Genomic DNA, 17,995 nt, shown 5'->3' with positions numbered 1-17,995 from the left:
CCGGGACGCCGCCGAGCCGGCCCGGTCCAAGTGTGTGCCACGCGGGCGGCAGAGCATGGGCGAGCCCTCGACGGACGTGCGCGCTTTCCTGCGGCAGCACCCGGGTTTGCGGCTCGAGCCTGGCGGCGCCAAGGTCCGCGGCGGCGCCGGGGCGCGAGGTTGGGACGCGGGGCGGGAGCCGGGCCCCTGACCGCGCCGCCCTCCTCCCACAGGTGACGTGCACCCTGACGGGCCATGAGCTGCCCTGCCGCCTGTCCGAGCTGCAGGTCTACACCCGCGGCAAGAAGTACCAGCGCCTGGTGCGCGCAGTCCCTGCCTTCGACTACGCGGAGTTCGAGCCGCACATCGTGCCCAGCACCAAGAACCCGTACGTGGGCGCTACCGTGGGAGCGAGGGAGGCGGCTACGTGGGGGCGAGGGGGACAGCCACCTCCCTGTGCACCCTGGGCCCCTATCTCCGAGCCCCTTGGAAGGGAGCCCACCACCGCCAGGGCCTCCCCTGTGGAACTGCCGCTTTCCCGGGCTGTGTGTGCCCGGGACTGAGGGGTCCTGGTCTCCCCACGTCGCGGGGAGGACAGTTACCAGCGCCGAAGTATGGCCACTGAAGGGGTAGCTCACTCTGGTTCCCAAGTCCAGGCCGCCTCCTTTCTGGCTCAGCGCTCCTCACAAGGAAAGGCCTTTCCGTGAGTCAGGAGACTTGGGTTCCAGGTGGGAGTCTGGTGCTGTGAGTCACCTGTAATCCCCGGAGAGCGAGGCTTGTCGTCTGTGCTCCGTGCCTTCACAGAGGAGCAGGAACACTGTGCTCTGTCCCCTAAGGCTCCAAACGATGTTAGCTTCACTTCTACTTGAAAGGGGATCTTTGATTTAGCTGCATGATGGCTGACGAGGGACGGGGTGAGGAGGGGGTGGTGGTGGGCGTCCGTGCCTGGCACCTTCTGCCACGCTTGTTGCTGTGTCTTCAGCATGCGTGATTTCGTCCTTGAGCCCTGCTGTGGTGCCCACCTGCTGCAGCGTGGACTTGCTTGGGAGCTTTGAAAACCCCGATGTCCGAGCTACGCTGTAGACCGTTCCCATCAGACATCTGGGGATGGGCCAAGTGATTTCCAGATGCAGCCAGGGCAGAGAGCCACTGGCCTGGCTCCTTTCCTGGGAAATTTCTCCACAAACCAGTGTCTCCCTGCCCCTTAGGCGCCAGTTGTTTTGCAAACTCACCCTGCGGCATATCAACAAGCGCCCGGAGCACGTGCTCAGGCACACCCGGGGCCGCCGCTTCCAGAGAGCGCTGCAGAAGTGTGAGTACCATGGGGCTCCTTCAGAGAGCACACAGGGCAGGGCGCCGCGGGGGGCGGGGGGCGGCCTCAGCCCTTCCCATTCGCATGGTTGTGTGTGGGGCAGGCTCCCGCACGGTGCACAGGTGGGCGGTGGTTCTGACTGAGTGGGCTCAGCTTAGTGGGAGCCGGATGCAGAGCAGGAAGTCAACTTAGAAGCGATTGCCAGTGTGGTCCACCCAGTGCAGGAGACATGGCCGACGGAGTGACTGACCAGGGGGCTGGCCCTGGACAGGAGGGCTGGAGACGCTCTCCGAGGGTCTGTTCCTAGGTTGAGGCGGGAGGGACATGAGAAGTGGGGGCCGCAGGGAGAAGAGAGGGTCTGTGCAAGGTCTGAGGCACAGAGCTTGGCTGTGCTAGTAGCTGTGCCAGCATGCAAGGGGTGGGGAACATCAAAGGGGACAGACTGTGGAGTCATGGGGCCTTGGCCAGGAGCGTGCGTGGTGGGGGCACTGCCGGGGCTCAAGCAGGCGGGGGCGCTCCAGTTCCTGTCCCAGGATTGCACTTGCAGAGGAGCGTGGACTGGGGTGGTGGGAAGGAGCAGAGGGGCTTGTCTATGTTGAGGACACAGCAGCCCAGCCCCCACGCCCCTCCCGAGCCAGGGACTCCCCCTCCCTGTGCCAGCTGTTCAGCTTCCCTGGGTTGTCAGCATGTGAGGAAACAGGTGAGTCCTGTGAGGACCTTCCACGGAAGCCCCATCCCAGCTCCTCTGCTCGAAGCCCAAGGTGGGCAAGGGCCAGGCAGTCTAGTTCCACCAAGACACACATCCAGGGCGTGGTCCCAGGCCACCGTGCCTGAGAGAAAGACTCCAGCCAGGCTGCAGGTGACGGGCTGGTGACAAGCTGACATCACCTCCAGGCCGAGCTGCATTTGAGAGCTGCCTGCCAGCCCTACCTGAGCCTGCTTCGCCCAGCTGTCAGCCTACTCAGTGTGCCCCCAGCCACGGCTTCTTGTGGACTGGCTGGAACCGGAGGAAGGGACGGTGGCGGCCAGTAGACCTGTACCATCTTCTTGCCTCTCGGCCACAGCGCACGCCTCCCGTCCCCCTCCGTGCCTGCTGGGAGCGGGGCTGGTGGCACTGACCTGCTGCTATGGGGTGGGGCCCTGGGCCCTGGCCAAGCAGCATCGTGGGTCACTCGTAGCAGAGAGCTGTGCGCTGACGGGCCCCTGCCACCCCCAGATGAGGAATGTCAGAAGCAGGGCGTGGAGTACGTCCCGGCCTGCCTGCTGCACAGGAGGCGGCGGCGAGAAGACCAGGACGGGGGCAGACCGCCTGGCGGAAGGGTTGACTTCTGGGAGCCCGCATCCAGCCATGAGGGGGGATCGCAGAGTGACGACAGTATGACAGACCTGTATCCACGTAAGCAGGCGCGCCCTCCCCAGGCCTGGCCCCACGCACGGCTCTGTCCATCCTCGTGCTTTGCTGTGCTCTGAGTTCTGGGCTCCGTGGCTGTCCACGCCCCCGTTGCCCAGCGCAGTCAGTGGCTCTCGCCGTCATCTCTCCCGCTGTGTGTCCTCCTCCCCTGGCTGCCCCCTTGCCCCTCAGCGCCGTCACAGAAGCATGAGCTTCAGCCAGCCCCCTACTCCTTGCAGCCGAGCTGTTCACCAGGAAGGACCTAGGAGGGGCCGAGAGCAGGGACGGCACTGACAGCAACGAGGACGAGGACGCGCCAGGGCCTCCCAGAGGGGAAACGGGGAGCAGAGGGGAGGGGGCAGACGCCGGCCGGGCGCTGGTCCGGAAGCGCAGGAAGGTGAGTCGCTGTGCACAACTCCCAGGCTACTAGGTACCAGCTCCTGCTGGCAGTTTACAAATTCTTTAAACAAAATAGGATCTTTTCCACATGTGAAATCGCAAGCCAGCACATAAATGAAAGTCAGCCAGGACTGCTTTAACGGGGGGACGGGCAGGCTTCCCACTTGCTTCTAGGTTGTAGCTGCCCCAAAAGCCTTCCACGGAACCAGGCTCCACAGAACGGCTTGAAACCCACTGGTCTGACAGAAACTAGTAAACTGAGAGCGGTTTTTTGTTTTGTTTTTGCCATTGCGGAAAAGTAATGTGGGGGGAGGAAACCAAACTCCTTGCCACGAAGCCAGTTCCCACTCATGGCAACCCCGTGCGTGTCAGAGTAGAACTCTGCTCCACAGGGTTATCAGGAAGCATATCACCAGGCTTTTCTTCCGAGATGCCTCTGGTGGACTTGAACCTGTAGCCTTTCAGTTAGCAGCCGAGCACTTCACCGTTTGTGCCACCCAGGGAGCTGGAGAGAAGGGTGTTTCCTTGCTCGGTGCCATCCTTTATCTTTGCAGTAGAATCAGGAATGGAGATCGGGGTAGATAAACAGGATCACGGCTAGAGAGGTTCCAGGTCTTTACTGCAAACCTATGAAATGCTGAATGTGGCCCTTTAGTGTGTTCCATGGGGACCCTGTCAGACCCAGTAGCTGCAGGCAGCAGCGCCTTTGGTATGCTCCGTGGGGACTCTGACCGGCAGCCGTGAGGAGTGTGGCCCTTTGGTATGTTCCGTGGGGACTCTGACCGGCAGCCGTGGGGAGTGTGGCCCTTTAGTATGCTCCGTGGGGACTCTGACCGGCAGCCGTGGGCAGTGTGGCCCTTTGGTATGCTCCATAGGGATGCTCTCTGACCGGCAGCCGCAGGCAGTGGGGCAGGACAGCTGACGCAGTTTCAGAGCAGCACCTCTGGATGTGTGTGGGGTGGGGTGTGGTGGGTTGGGGAGGCCGACCCACAGAGCTCCGTCCTGGGATCAGGGAGACCCTTGTAATTGGGAGTCTGTCTGTGTCACAGAAGCAGCTGGGCTCATTGAAGTTGAAAAGACACCACTCCAGACCAAAGAGCTTCAGCTTGGAGAAGGAGTCGGGCTCCTGAAGTGCTGGGAACACGTCTCCACAGCTTCCAGAGAAGTCCCTCGGGTACCTCCCCGTCTGTTCCTGCTTCAGGCTGCCCAATGTTGCCGTGCCTTCCCCACCCACCCGCTGCCTGGAGGCAGGGCCAAGATGGCTGAGTTCCCCCTCCCCAGGAGGCAGCGGTCTTTGGGAGGAAGCTTTCCACCTGGACTCGGCTTGTAAGCAGCCGTGGAGGTGAACCAGCCTAGCTCAGGACAGCAGGCCCAGATGGGACCCAGTGTGGACTAGAGGATGCCAGATGATCACACTGCATACAACAAATGCCATTATTTATTTTGAAGTTTCCAAAAATCAAAACGTTTTCAAACACAACTAAGATATAAAATACAGCATAAAGTGAGATTTATACCTATTTCCCACGTAAAGCAAAAAAATTTTCAGAAATTGTTTTGCCAAAACCAATTGGTAGGTGGTACATCCCCAGCGCCAGCCTGCTCAGGGCCAGGGGAGACGGGAACAGCCACAGCCGAGGCGCAGAGCCCGGTGATGGCGCCACTCGGCCTGCTTGGGGCAGTCCTGCTTTCCACAAAGCAAGTCTTCCGAGCATGGGGCCAAGGGGGACCACCACCCTACCAAAAACGGTGGCCAGAGAGACTCGCGTGGCCAAGTGTCATTGGCTGGGCGGCCCTCCTGTGTGGACAGGGAAGGGGATGTGGACTAAGAGATGCCCCTGCTGGAATTGAGATGCTGTGGTAGAGCCCGTCCCTCCACGTTGAGCATCTGAGTGGCAGTGCTGACAGCCTCTCTGCCCTTAGCCACTGCTTCACCTTCTAAATGCCGGGGGTGGGCAAAGGAGCAGACCCTTGTGGGGAGGCTCAGAAACATCCTGGGATGAGCCTCCACTGGGTGGGACGTGGGGTGGGGGAAGCTAGAGAGGGCACCTGTTACCCCACCTGGTCAGGTGAGCCTGGGCTGGCTCTAAGCCCTGGTGGGCAAAAGCCTGCCCCCTTCCCCAGCCCCAGGGTTGTGGGGAAGGAGTCCCTGCCCTCCTCCCGGCTCGGGACTGGGTCCAGAGCCAGCACCGGGGATGGGTCTAAGTCTTGCACACCTAGTTGAGGACAGGTAGGGCTTCTGATGGGCCTTTGAGAGACTCCATCCCGAGTCTGGCGTGAGCTGCTGCCTGCCCCCCACCCGCTGTTAGGCACTGTGCCTCAGTCACCCTCACCCTGTCCGCCAGCCCCCAGGAGGATCCACATCCAGTGAGCACAGCCCCAAAAAGAAACACAGTATAAGGCAATGTTAGAAAACTTTAAATACAGGATTAAGATCAAATCGGTAAGGCATCACAAATTGTAATTTTGGCTGCATTCAGCAGAGCAAAGACAGAATCTGAGCGAGCAACAGCCTCGTGAGAATAGTCAGTCAGGGCCGCCCGAGCGAGACAAGCCTCAGCCGGGAAGAAGGTGGACAGGCACAACTGCCAGGTCAGCGCCTGTGGATTTGAGAGCTTGCTCTGGAAAGGTCAAGTGTGAGGTAACAAGCCCACGGGCCCTAGAGTCTGCTGTCACTGTGCTACCCCATGGCAGCTGTCCCCACTGCAGGTTGGCGAGACAGGAGGTGGCCGGTCGACTGGTGGGGTGGCACTGCTGGCAGGCCTGCGTGGTGTGTGGTGCCCTGGCCAGCCTTCCCGAGTGCAGCCTCAGCCTCAGGACGCCTGTCCTGCAGCCACTCTCCTGACTGAGGGCCATCACCCAGCAGAAACCTCTGCACCCAGCTGACGTGATTAGGGACTTTTGCTGTAAGCAGCAGCTCCAGTTGGCCCTCTAACACTGCATCACTTCTCTGGGTTCTGGGTCTCTTAAGTTTGTACTGTCCTATAAAGTATTACGAGGGGCAGAAACCACCTTAAAGCCACCTGGCTGCAATTTCAGACCAGGGAGTCTGACAGCATGTGTGATGTCTGGCCAGGCCACCCCAAATCATTTAGTAGTTTTAGCTAAGAATGTAAACTTTAAAAATAATAAGAGGGAGACTGCTTTGAGTGATACACAAATGCATCTGCTCACAGTACAGCTTGAAGGCCTCCCTACCCACTCCCCAAAAGAGAAACAAACCCAAAAATAGGACCGAGGGGCCACAACTAGCCAGGCTGCCCACCCCACGCGGCCTGGACTGGGGGGCTCTAACCATCTGGCCAGCACTAAATACTCAGATACCCAATGGTAGTTCCAAGGCAGCTTTCGCCATCAATTTTCAGGTGTCTGCAAATAAAGTTCTCAGAACATCTGTGCCTTTACCAAGGAAGGGGAGGGAAGAGGATACATAAACGCTGGCAGTTTCGTCGAATCCGCCCTGGGCAGTCCTCGCCGGCCGCTGGCCCAAGCTAGTCAGGGACAGGGCCTGTTACCACTCCTTCTTCTTCTCATCCATGGAGACACCCCCAGGGCCCAGAGCCACCACCAGGAGCAAGCCTCCAATCACGGACATGGTCTGGAAGAAGTCATACTTCAGGAAGTCGTGCATGGGCTTATAGGCCGGAATGGTCCAGAAGGCGTTGAAATACACGTTGATGGCGAAGAGCCAGGCGACAAGAGTCAAGGCCGCCAGCTTGGTTTTGAAGCCGATGGCCACTAAGATGATGAGAGCCGTGCCCACGATGTTCTGGAGGATCTGCACGGGTCAGAGTGAGAGATGCAAAATGAGCGAGGGAGAGAGACGTGGGTCATGGTTCACAAGCAACAAGCCCTAGGCCCTCCGTGTCACTGCAGTATCTGTGCTGGGCAGGTCGTGGTTTACAAGCGACAAGCCCCAAGCACTCCGTGTCACTGCAGTGTATGTGCTGGGCTCTGCTAGCAGATGGCCGCTTCAGAGAGAAGACAGAGAGTAAGAGTTGGAGAAGCGAGCAGAGAAGCGGGGACGGGGGAGGTGGACGGTGGATAATGCAACACTGGCTCCGAAGCACGAGTCCCCAGTTAACAGGCTGCGTTTACCAAGATAAATCCCAGTATTTACGTGGTGGATCCCTAAACCACAACTAAATCCCCAAGCCCTTACCCACCCAGTTATCCCAGCTGGAAAGAGCCTCCCCCCCTGCCTCGGCCCCTGGGTGCCCTTCATAGCTGCCTGGCAGGGCTCACCCTCCCCTCTGGCCTGGCCCCGCCCCCCCTCCGGCCTGGCCCCAAGCCAACCCCGGCCTGGCCCCACCCTCCCCTCAGGCCTGGCCCTGCTCTGCAAGCTCCAAGGACAGGGCCTGCCCTCTGTGACCCCAATACCTGCAGACAAAAGGGGCTCAACTAAGGTCACTGAGTGAAAGCAAGCAGAGCACAGGGTGGCGGGGGTGGGAGGTGGGGGGCAGCCTCACAGGGACGGGTCAACAGCCCCAGGATGAAGGCGCTGGGCACCAGGACTGCAGCGGGGCCAGATGGACCCGACTTGGCTTGTTGGAATGGCAGCTTTTCAGGCCTGTGAGCCTGGTGGTTTTTTGTCTGCTTTAAGAGGATCAAGGGGGTGCTCCTTCTGAACCACCTAGTTCCAGATGGGTGCTGGGATGGCTGCAGCTGTGGCTTCCCCTCGGCTCTGCTCAGCGCACAACCAGGGAAAGGGCAGGGGTGGGGAGGGCAGCACGCTTTCCAGGACAAGAGTCAGGCGGTCTGAGCAGCGGGATACTCACAGAGAAGAAGCTGGCATCGAAGTGGAGGAGTGTCATGAACATCAAGACCAGCAGGACCCTGCCCCCCAGCTGCATGTACTGTTTGGGGGAGCTCTCCCGCATAGTAGGGACACCCGCGAACATGCTCTTCCCTTCCGACCGTGACTCTGCCAGGAGTAGCAGCAGGCCTCCTCCCAGGGCCAGGTTCCTAGGAACAAAAGTGCCAGGCTGTGGGCTAGCGCTCAGCAGCCACTAAGCGGCCACCAGGCAAGGTCAGGGCCCCTCCCCGCCCCCAAACGAAAGGACCTGCTGAGCAGGACGCTGGCAGAATGTGGACTTGAAATCTTTATTTATTTACTTTTAATATTGTGTTTTTGGTGAAAGTTTACACAGCAAATTAGGTGCTTATTTAATAATTTATATAAGTTTACTGACATTGGATACATTTTTCACAATACATCAGCTTTCTCATTTCCATTCTAGCTGTCCTGTCCCCCCTTACCTTCTCGTCTTTGGTCTAGGGAAAAAGTTTACTGTTTGGTTTCATTTAGATGATTATTTAGAGGAGCACAGTACTCACAGATAATATTTTATGAGCCAATCTTGGACTTGAAATCTTACAGAACTAAAGCTCTCACATAACTCACACCTGAATGGTGATGGGCAGCCTGAACACACTGGGAACCAGGCTCCAGCCTTGGCTGCACCACCGACCAGCTGGCTGGTGGGGAGTAATTTCAGTCTCATTAGTTAACTCTGGGGCGTGGACGGGGCGGAAAAGGGCTTTACCAGCATCCCCTAGACAGGCTGTTCCCAAGAGTCTTAGTGTGGACCCAAAGCACCTTTCCTCCAAGTGACAACACTGAGGTCAGAGCCGTGAGGAAAGTACAGGACTCACCACCCGGGTCACCTACCTCATCAAGAACTTCAAATCCCATAAGATGCTGTAGGCAATCGTCTGCAGGGAATGGAGAAAAGAGACAGACTGAAGGCTCAGCGCTTTCAAACGCATCTCTGCCTCTAGAACTGACAGCACCGAGCGATCTTCCAAACGTTGAGTGAGGACATTCACAAAACACACAAGGCCGTCTCTAAAAGCACTGAGGGCAGCCCCAAGCTCAACACCCTGGTTCAGTGCTTCTTAGAAAGGGTGGCGTGTGGGCCCTGGGCCCGTGTGATCATCAGAGCTGTGCCTACAACATTCTGGAGAACAGGGTGATTCTGAGACCACTGATCTGGGTTAAAATATGCTACTTTAAATATTTCACCCTGAACAACTAGGTACTCCTCTCCATACAGTGGCATGATAACAAAATAGGGTCCTGGCTGAAAGCCAACCCCGTGTCTTATCCTTTGTCAGAGAGAACTCAGGGAAGTGACGGAAGATGGGCAGGCTGCGCACGCAGCCACTGCCCCGCCCCCGGGTTCTCTGGGCAGGCGCCCCGCTGGCCAAAAGGCTCTCCTGAGCCCACGTCGGGGTAAGCCCGGCCCCTCCCCAGAGAAAAAGGGCCCCAGGCAGTCGGTCACACAGAGGGCTGGAGGACGATGACCCCTCAGAAGGCCTTGCAGCAGCTCTGCTCCAGCCAGGGCACAGAGAAGGAGACCAAAGCGACAGGCTGCTACCTGCAAGGCTATGATTCCGAAGAGTCCGAAGCAGGCGTACTGCACGAAGTTCCTGCTCAGCACCAGGACGCAGCCAGCTGGGAAGGAGAGGCGAGGGTCAGGGTGCTGGGTGCGTCCCCCGGCTCAGTGCAGCTGCAGCCCAAACACCACCCCAGCGAACAGCAGCATTCTAAAACAAGGCCCTTTCTCGCCCCATAACTGAAAGGGTGGGGGGCTACCAGAAGATGGTCTGTCAGAGCGGAGGGAAGCGCTGAAACCAGCAGGTGCCTTGTTCTGGCCTGACACGCCCCCGCCCCGTTCCCTAAGTCCTGCTCCTCCTTTCTGGACGCTGGGACTTTTCCGGAATTCCTGCACTGGCCTCCGACCCCCTAGTGCCCAGCACCTGCTTTGGGTCCTTACGGACAGGGCTGTGTCCTATGCCCTTGGCAAGCCCCAAAGCCACTCGCCCAGGACTGGGTGCAGAGCGCCCACCCAGATACCTGTAGAGCAGACCCCGCCAGGCCTTCCCCGGGAGGAGACCCTGGCATTCCCACACGCCTCCTCATCTCTGCGGACCGACTGCGGGTGCTGTATCGGTGCGGGAAGAGGCCGCCCCGAGGAAGCCACTTACTCAGCTGCCCCAGCAGGTTGAGGAAGACGAAGGAGGAGGCCAGCAGGTAGCCGCAGTTCCAGGTGCTGTCGATGTAGTCGCGCTGCTCGCTCCACTGGAACCACATGCGGATGCCGTCCTCCAGGAAGGTGCTGATGAGGCAGAGGCGCGCCATGTGCGGCAGGTACTGCTTCGTGACGCGGAGGAACTGCGGGCAGACACGGGTCAGGGGCTGCCCCACACCCAGACCACAGCTGGGCCGGGGCACGTGGCCAACGGCCACGAAGGACGGAAGCTCTGGAGGCCCAGCACCTCCCCACAGCCTGGTGGCTCTCAGCACCCCGTCCCGGCGATGAGCGACTCCCCTGAGCCCATCCGGCTCAGACCCCGTAAGGCACTGGCCGGCACACTCCTCTATCTATGGCTCCCCCACCTCCTTGGCTGGCGCTTTGGGTGGCAACAGGGCCTTCAAGCACGGAATCACCATATGATCACAGCTGCCATCAGGGCGTTCACAGCTGCATCACAGGAGGATACGCTGGGAAGACCCTCAGAGACCACCTTGTCCAGGCTTCCTCCGTCTCCATGCTGTTGGCATTTGGGCCGGATAACCCCTCACGAGGGGCACTGTCCTGTGCGGTGTAGCAGCTCCCTGGCCTCCACCCACCCGATGCCGGTGGCAGTCCCTCCCCTTGTGACAACCAAAACTGCCCCAAGACATTAAAAAATGTCTCCTGGGGGCCAAATGATCCCCGGCTAAGAACCACTGAATTAGCCCAACCTCTCCCTTGACAGGCGGGCAGAAGAGGAGCCGCGGAAGCAGCAGTCCTCAGGGCCGCCCTGAGCGGACAGGACAACAGAAAGCTGATGCTCAGCACCCCACACACAGAAGAGAGAGCGCACGGCTGCAACACGACAGCCTCTTAGGAGACGCAGGGGCCCGGGCCAGGTGGGCCAGGCGGTGGCCAAGTGGGACGCCTGTGTGCTCCCACATCCACAGACAGCAGGACAAAGACAGCCCGGCTCGGGAGAGCACTCAGGTGGGGACTGGAGCCGGCCTCTCGCACCCCCGCCAGGCTCCCCGCTGGAAGCTTCAGGCCTGACAGGGCAACGGCGTGTCTGCGCTGAAACTATAGGCAAGCCTCTGAAATGCTGGCACGTCGTGTCGCATGGCTGGGAAGCACTGGGGTTTCTGTAAAGCCGGTTTAGCCCTAAGCAAATTACAAACAGGACGGGCACTGTTTCCACAGCAGTGAAAAGCAAATGTGTGCCCTCACCAGCAACGTCAGAGGAAAATGTGTCCACAGCTTCCTGTCCTGTGGGGGCGACGCCAGGAAACAAAAGACGCCAGGTGCAGCCGCCACTCAGGTGCAGCTGCCACTCAGGTATGTCACAGCACTTCTCCCTCCCCAGCCGCCAAGGTTGTGGCACAAAGGGAAGCAAGTCCTATGCTGATAACCCCGTAGCTGGCAGGTCCTCGACAGCTGGCAGGTACTCAGGGGAAAGATCGGGGACCCACCCACGTGACGTGCCAGGAGGCCAGAGTCTGAAGAGCAGACACCACAGGGCAGTCAGACAAATGTCCGACACTGTCCCCTCCGGGGCTGGAAGCATATGTAAACACACTTCTTCATTTCTGACATTTTGGAAAGTTGCTTAAAAGTCTCAGGAGCTGCTAACGCAGTCAGCTCAGTTGATTAGCATCAGTTTGTTTAGACCCGCATTCAGTCCATCAGCGGAGATGGCGCTTGGTCAGCACAGAAGAGCCTCCCTCCGCCAGGGCCACAGCAGGCTGGCTCCCCTCCGCGGGGAGGGCGATTACAAGCCAGGTGTCCACTTTCTTCAAACACGTTGGGCTCGAGCCCAAAGTGCTGATTTTGCACACGTCTGCACAGCCTTCGCTCCTCACTTAAGAGATGGCGGAAATCACAATGAAACGGACAGACGCCTGGATGATCAACAAAACAGTGTGGAGCCAGTGCATGGCTGAGACTGGGGAGCCTGTGCCCAGGGCCTGGCCAGACGCTGACCAGCTGTGTGGCACGTGACCGGGGACAAGCTGAGTTACTTTTGGTGGGGGGTGTTTGTTACCCTTGTACAAAGTGAGGGTGCTGGATTAATGGTTGCTGAGATTCTTTCTGGAGCCCTGGTGGTGTGGTGGTTAAGAGCTACAGCAAGCTACGGCTGCTAACCAACAGGCTGACAGTTCAAATCCACCAGGCGCTCTTTGGAAACCCTATGGGGCAGTTCTACTCCAACTTTAAAACCAAAAAACCAAACCAAACCCATTGCCATCCCGTCGATTCCAATTCATACGACCCTATAGGACAGAGTAGAACTGCCCCGTAGGATTTCCAAGGCTGTAATCTTTATGGAAGCAGACTGCCACAACCTTCTCCTGTAGCGTGGCTAATGGGTTCCAACCACCGATCTTTCGGTTAGCAGCCGAGCACTTAACTGCTGTGCCACCAGGGCTCCTCTTTCCAACTTTACTATTCTAAACATCTATCTATACACAGGGAAGGAGAAAAGGGAGAGAGAGAAGCCTTGTTTAAAAATAAACAAAAGAAGTCCCAAATGCTCCCATGTGAATTTTGTCTCCGTGTAGAAACCACCAGCATGTACGCCAGTGTCACCACCTGCTCCAGATGAGGAGGTACGGGGACGATGCCGCCACGCTTCCTCCTGTTTCCGCTTTGTGGCTGGAATGCTCTCAGCACACGCGGCCCAGCGCGGTGGAAGAGCGAGACCACCGCCCAGCTCCCGGTTCAGCCCGGCTCTAACATCACCACCTGCCAAGAGGGGCCGGCACAAGGAGCCCTGGCAGGGACACAGGCCTTCCTCCCCCTCGACGTCCCTCTCAATGAGACTGGAGATGGGAGCCCCCGGGGGGTGCAGAGAGGTGGCCTGTCACCCTTGGTCTCTGAAGACACAAACCCTACAGGTGTCTGACTCACTCCTGAAACCAGAGCCAAGCTGCCGCTGGCCATCCACCTGGCGGCGCGGACGGGATGAGCAGACCCGCCCACCTGGGCTCAGAGGAGCCTCCTGGACAGTCTAATTTGCAGCCCCGAGAGACAGGCCTCCTGATGACTCCGCTACCTTTAATTGGAGTGTCTGGGCTGAGAGGATTAGGGGCCCAGAGAGCAGTGGAGGCAAACGGCCCAGCGGGGGGGTACCCCGGCCTGCCCTGCCTGGGCAGACGGCAAGGAGACAGACTGGCCCTCTGCTTTGAGGAAAGTGCCCACTGAGGTCACTGCACTCTGACCCAGCTTTACAATCCGCAGCTCCAGCTAGCAGAGGCAGCTGTGGTCAGGCGGAAGGCGGCCGCTTTCTAAGTCAGGCCCACCCAGAGCCTCTCAGACAAGCTGCCCTCTGGCGAGCATCTCTTTGGGTGGAACCAAAAGAAAGAACTACACTTACTAACTAAGACCAGACCCAGTTTTAATCTCAGTCCCTCCATGCCTGCTGCTCACAACTGTTCAGACCGGGCTACTTAGCCACTATCATGCCACTTCAGCGAGAGGCCCAAAGCAATCTCCCGTCAGCACAAGCAAGAAGAACCCAGACCCGGCCCCTGAACCCGACACCTGGGGACATGAGTTGGGAACGGCGGTACAGGCGCTCACACCACTGCTGGCATCTGGCACGTGGGCAAGGGGGCCTGGCCAATCAGATGCAAACCCACAGCGTGACACTCATCCGACAGAATGTGAGGCAGATGCAGGCCAGGGAGAGCCTCATGGACGAGGTGCACTGCTCGTCAGCCTCTGTGGGGCATGCTTTCCCTAGGAATCCCCGAGGGCCTCAGCCTAGCATGACAGGGTCCCGATGTGTGACAGCATCCCAGACACTTAAGAAATGCAGAAAACAAAGACTTATTTAAAGGGGGCTGTTATTTTAGAGGACTGAGGGAGTTACGAGACAGACACCCACCCGACCTGAGACGGAACTCGGGGAGGACATGGCAACCGTGATCACTCAGCCATCTTCTGCTCCCAAATGATGGGAAAAATCCACTCGCTCTAGGTATTTGGAAAACACGAAACGGAGGGAAGCCGCCGTCTGCAATTCTTGCTTGGTGAGAATGCTGAGGGCGAGGAAAAGGCAGGTCGGCCTTCCCTGACCACCAGGGATCGGGCTGCCCTTCTTGAGGCCACCCGGGGCCGACAGACATGTCCTCGGAGGTTAGTACCTGTGGCCGTTACTGCTCTCACAGCTGAGTCAGGCCTGGCGCAAGTGCCCGTGACTCAAACGCTCACTTCCACCCCAGCTCAGAGCCTCCTGGCAAGTCCCCCCCAAGTGCTGTTCAGGGGGTTCAGGCGACCTCATGGAACACAGGAGAGGTGTCACTGGGCCAGAAGCAAGAGTGAGGATCTGACTCTTTCCTAAAGTTCAGCGCTGTGACGAAATGCCCGGCTGTAGGGAGCAGCTACCGACCGAGGCTGCCATGGGAGACGGTGCTGCTGTGGCTGTCTTCGGAGGGAAGCCACGCTAACCACAGCCCGCTTCCCCACCCGCTCTCGGGGTTTCTTTCCTCCTGTTGCTAGATCAGCAGGCAAGGAGGTGAGTCAGCTACTCTTTGCCCTCTGTCTCCCCAAGCCCTTCTGTGCAGGAGGGGGACCAGGAGCCCGGAACAAGAGGAAAATGCTCAGAGCGTGCCACTGTCACAGCTCCCACCCACAGTCGACGGCTGTCCGCGCGGTGGGGACCAAGGGCCCCAGGGCCATGGGCTGCGTATTCACCGGGCAGGTATCCACACCAGGCCATCCTAGCGATGCTGACAAAGGCCAAGCTGAGCTGCTGGGGGCGGTCTCTCCCGGGACTGCCTGTGCCACTCCGAAAGACAGGTAGAAATACCAAAGGCCACATGGACAAGGAAGCCCGGTGCCCTTCTCCACTACTCTGGCGATGAGCCGTCAGGCAGAACCCAGTGAGTGCTAACACCCCATTTGCTAGTGGAAATGTGCTCTCAAGTTACACTCTGCAGACCGTCTACTAGGCAACGAGTAGCAGCTGCACGGACGTTCTCTGGGATGGCTGAGTTCACCGCAGTCCCCAGCCCCGCACAACCTGGCCTTGCTGGCTCGCCAGTGCCTGCGTTCACGCACAGAGCACGTCTCAGCAGTTTGTTCAGGGCCTGGCTTCCTGGGAGCAAGGGGACACTGTCCCTGATGGCCAAGGGCAAGGAGCTCCATGCCAGGGGTAGAGCCGAGAGATGCACAGCTGGGAGGTGCCAACCAGCGGGAACTGGCCAGCCGCTGTCTCCACAGGATTTGCCCCTGCAGACCTAGGAGAGGACGCAGGAGGGCCAGGCTGGAGAAGCCCGGCTCCTGGGTCAGCCCACAGCATGGTAAGTGCAAGACCACAGTAGACTCCTTCTCCTCATCTGAAAATGGAGACCCTGTGGCCCACCTCACACAGCCGAGAGGGTTATGCAAGATAACGAGCACGATGACCAGTGCCTGAAGCGTAGTCAGCTGTTCAACGTCATCACCATAGTTATACTGGGGACACTCGGGCCCGGGAGACAAAGCTTTCGTAGGTCTCCTCCCAGAGCCCAGACTCGGTTCAAATCGCGTCCCTGCGTTTTTTTGTTTTCTGAAGGCAAGGCTGAAAGATGGAGTCCTCCCACGATCTGACAGGTGACTTGGATGTCATTTCCCATCGTCCTCACACTCCTTCATTTTCATTTGAAAAGCCTGGACTCTTCACACTGTTAATCACGCACAGCTGTTTTCAACACTGTGGCTATCAGAAACAAAGAGCCAGCAGAGCGTGCCCACGCTTTACCCACAGAAAGCTGACGCTCTGGCTTTGCACCTTGATACCTGCCCACTTCCTCCTGCATCCAGCCTACGGGCCGTCGGAGAAGCTCATGCCCACGGGGGCATGGAGGCTTACACTGCAAAAGGGCCTGAGAGCAGGTAGCCTACCCGCCAGCCCAGCCTGTCTCCTCGTGCCCTTTACAACAATGGCGCCTTGCCCATCAAAGAGGAACAGCAGGCCTGACAAGCACGTCGCACACGGCACTGGCCTAGAGGTAGGGGACCGGGGCTGTCTTCCAGGGCTGAGGCCAAGGCAAGGCTAGAACGTCTGTGGGCCTTGCCTTTCCCTCTGGAACCTTCTGGGGAGCACTGTGCGCCCCTCTCATGAGTCTCCCCAACTCCAAGACTTGGCTTCTTTCACCTTAAACAAAACCGCAAAGCACGTGGCGAAGCACAAGAAAGGCTTATGGAAAGCGACTCTGAGCTCTTTTTCTCAGCAGGAAGAGTCTATCATTTCATACTTGGCAGCAGCTTGATGAGAGACATTTTACCTAGATTGGGTTATGAAATTCACTGGCCAGAACACTGTTTTCCAGGCTGAAGAACGAGTGTACGCAGCTCTCACAGCTCCCTCGCTAACAGTGAGCTGCAACTTGAGGAAGTAAAATTGGGTCACATACGATTATGTCAATGAAAACTGACAAACACAAATGGCCTACTTGGTCGAGAGCATTCAATGTGAACCGCTGTTGCAAGGAACACGGTGTTTGCATTGTCTTTATCACAAAATCAGGACCTGTGGAAACACTATTTCCTCAAGTTGGTATACCTTTCTTTCCCAGACAGGAAAGGGGTGCACGAAAACCTCAATAGTGACACGTTCCTCAAGGGGATCGATGGGAAAGCTCCATCGCCGAGCACGGATCAGAAAAAATGCTCATTTTCAATGTTTAAAAACCGCAGAAATGCACAGAAGTCTTCCAGTGAGTCCAGCCCTATGTTTGATGACTCAACATTACCCCATAAAAATTAAAAATCTAACTATCACAGCTTTTAACTGGCAAAGCCACAAAGGCGCCAAGTAACCTGACACAAGAAGAGTAACTGGGCTAGACCAAGATTTGCCTGCTGGGATGACACTGCAGACATAACGGGATCCTTTTAGGAGTTAGGAGACACACAACTAACAGTGAAATCACCATGGCGTTCTTTTTTCCAAACTTAGACAAAAAGAGGGTGGAAGCTGTGCCCTGCACCGTCCCGGGGTCTGATCCCGTCCACCTGGTTCCTGACTGCTTTGAAAAATTACTCAGCCGCAGGCTCAAGGGCTTCCCTGTTGCTGGGAACGCCACCTGTACACTTCTGGAAGAAAAAAACACACCAGGAAGACAGGCCTCCCTCCCCTCCTCCCAGGTTTGTGTGCTGGTCTCCACTGGATTCGGCCCCAGGGCAGAGTCCACACAAGGAGGGAAAGATGCACGGATGGCCAAAGGGACACCTGGAGCCCAGCAACAACCGGGAAGAGGAAAGGAGGAAGGGCTGCTATTCTCCAAAGCTGGGGTCTGTACCAGAGCACCCCAGCTCCAATCGAACCAATCACGTTCAGGACCGGAACTCCCTGCCCACCTCCTAAGAGTGCCCTGTAAAGGGAAACCGTGAAGGGACCACCCAACGGTTCACCACCTAAAGGACACTCCTCAAGAGCCGCCGACTTGCCCCTTACACCCACGCCCACAGCGTGACCCCAAACGCCCCCAGCACTTCCGCGCCTTCTTGGGAGGCCAGGGAAGGACCCCCCCTCCCCACCCCCGCCTTAGGGATCTTCCAGTCTGGGCTGAAAGCGTGCGGAGCAAGGCTTATGCAAGCTGGGTGCCCGAGCCTGGGGGCCCTGGGGACACAGCCAGAGCCTAGTCTGGGGAGGCGAAGAGGAGGGAAAGATGGTACCCTGGAGGAGGGCTTGGGCCTGGAGCCAGACTGGGGTCCTAGGCCGGGATGGCGAGCTGCTAAGCCCAGGAGGGATGCCCCGGGGGTGGAGAGGCCACGATCGCCCCGGTAGATCGGGATGGGATGATGCGGCATCCCCAGGCTGCGAGAGGCGCGGCCTGCGGGGGGCGGGGGCCGACTTCGGGGATCCTGGAGCAGGATCCCGGGTGGGCGGCCGAGCTGGGGCACGGGGCC

General features: G+C 58.4%; 2 protein-coding genes across 2 annotated transcripts in view; one reads left to right on the top strand and one right to left on the bottom strand.

Annotated features, from left to right (window-relative positions):
• Positions 1 to 2: 2 nt before the first annotated feature.
• Positions 3 to 4,381, top strand: SURF2 (surfeit 2). The gene is made up of 6 exons (XM_012559157.2): positions 3 to 133; positions 213 to 367; positions 1,188 to 1,291; positions 2,508 to 2,687; positions 2,921 to 3,078; positions 4,130 to 4,381. The coding sequence occupies exons 1-6, from the start codon at positions 56 to 58 to the stop codon at positions 4,208 to 4,210; spliced, it is 756 nt and encodes a 251-aa protein (XP_012414611.1). The 5' UTR covers positions 3 to 55; the 3' UTR covers positions 4,211 to 4,381.
• Positions 4,382 to 4,501: 120 nt separating this feature from the next.
• Positions 4,502 to 17,995, bottom strand: part of SURF4 (surfeit 4) — a 14,065-nt gene continuing 571 nt past the window's right edge. The window contains exons 2-6 of the mRNA XM_004388675.2: positions 10,071 to 10,257; positions 9,461 to 9,537; positions 8,752 to 8,795; positions 7,859 to 8,045; positions 4,502 to 6,858 (exon numbers count right to left, since the gene is read on the bottom strand). Coding sequence (XP_004388732.1) covers positions 6,592 to 6,858; positions 7,859 to 8,045; positions 8,752 to 8,795; positions 9,461 to 9,537; positions 10,071 to 10,257 — 762 coding nt within the window. The 3' untranslated portion in view covers positions 4,502 to 6,591. The remainder of the gene's footprint in view (positions 6,859 to 7,858; positions 8,046 to 8,751; positions 8,796 to 9,460; positions 9,538 to 10,070; positions 10,258 to 17,995) is intronic.

The sequence above is a fragment of the Trichechus manatus genome, unplaced genomic scaffold, assembly GCF_000243295.1.
Source record: "Trichechus manatus latirostris isolate Lorelei unplaced genomic scaffold, TriManLat1.0 scaffold00214, whole genome shotgun sequence".
In the NCBI taxonomy this organism is placed as follows: Eukaryota; Metazoa; Chordata; class Mammalia; order Sirenia; family Trichechidae; genus Trichechus; species Trichechus manatus.
This window is presented reverse-complemented; position numbering and strand designations above follow the sequence as displayed.

Bases quoted from the DNA above. Each gene is read 5' to 3' on its own strand.
- SURF2 (XM_012559157.2), top strand. From the start codon at position 56: ATGGGCGAGCCCTCGACGGACGTGCGCGCTTTCCTGCGGCAGCACCCG. The intron at 368-1,187 runs GTACGTGGGCGC...CCTGCCCCTTAG, and splicing joins GTGCCCAGCACCAAGAACCC to GCGCCAGTTGTTTTGCAAAC. The intron at 2,688-2,920 runs GTAAGCAGGCGC...TACTCCTTGCAG, and splicing joins TATGACAGACCTGTATCCAC to CCGAGCTGTTCACCAGGAAG.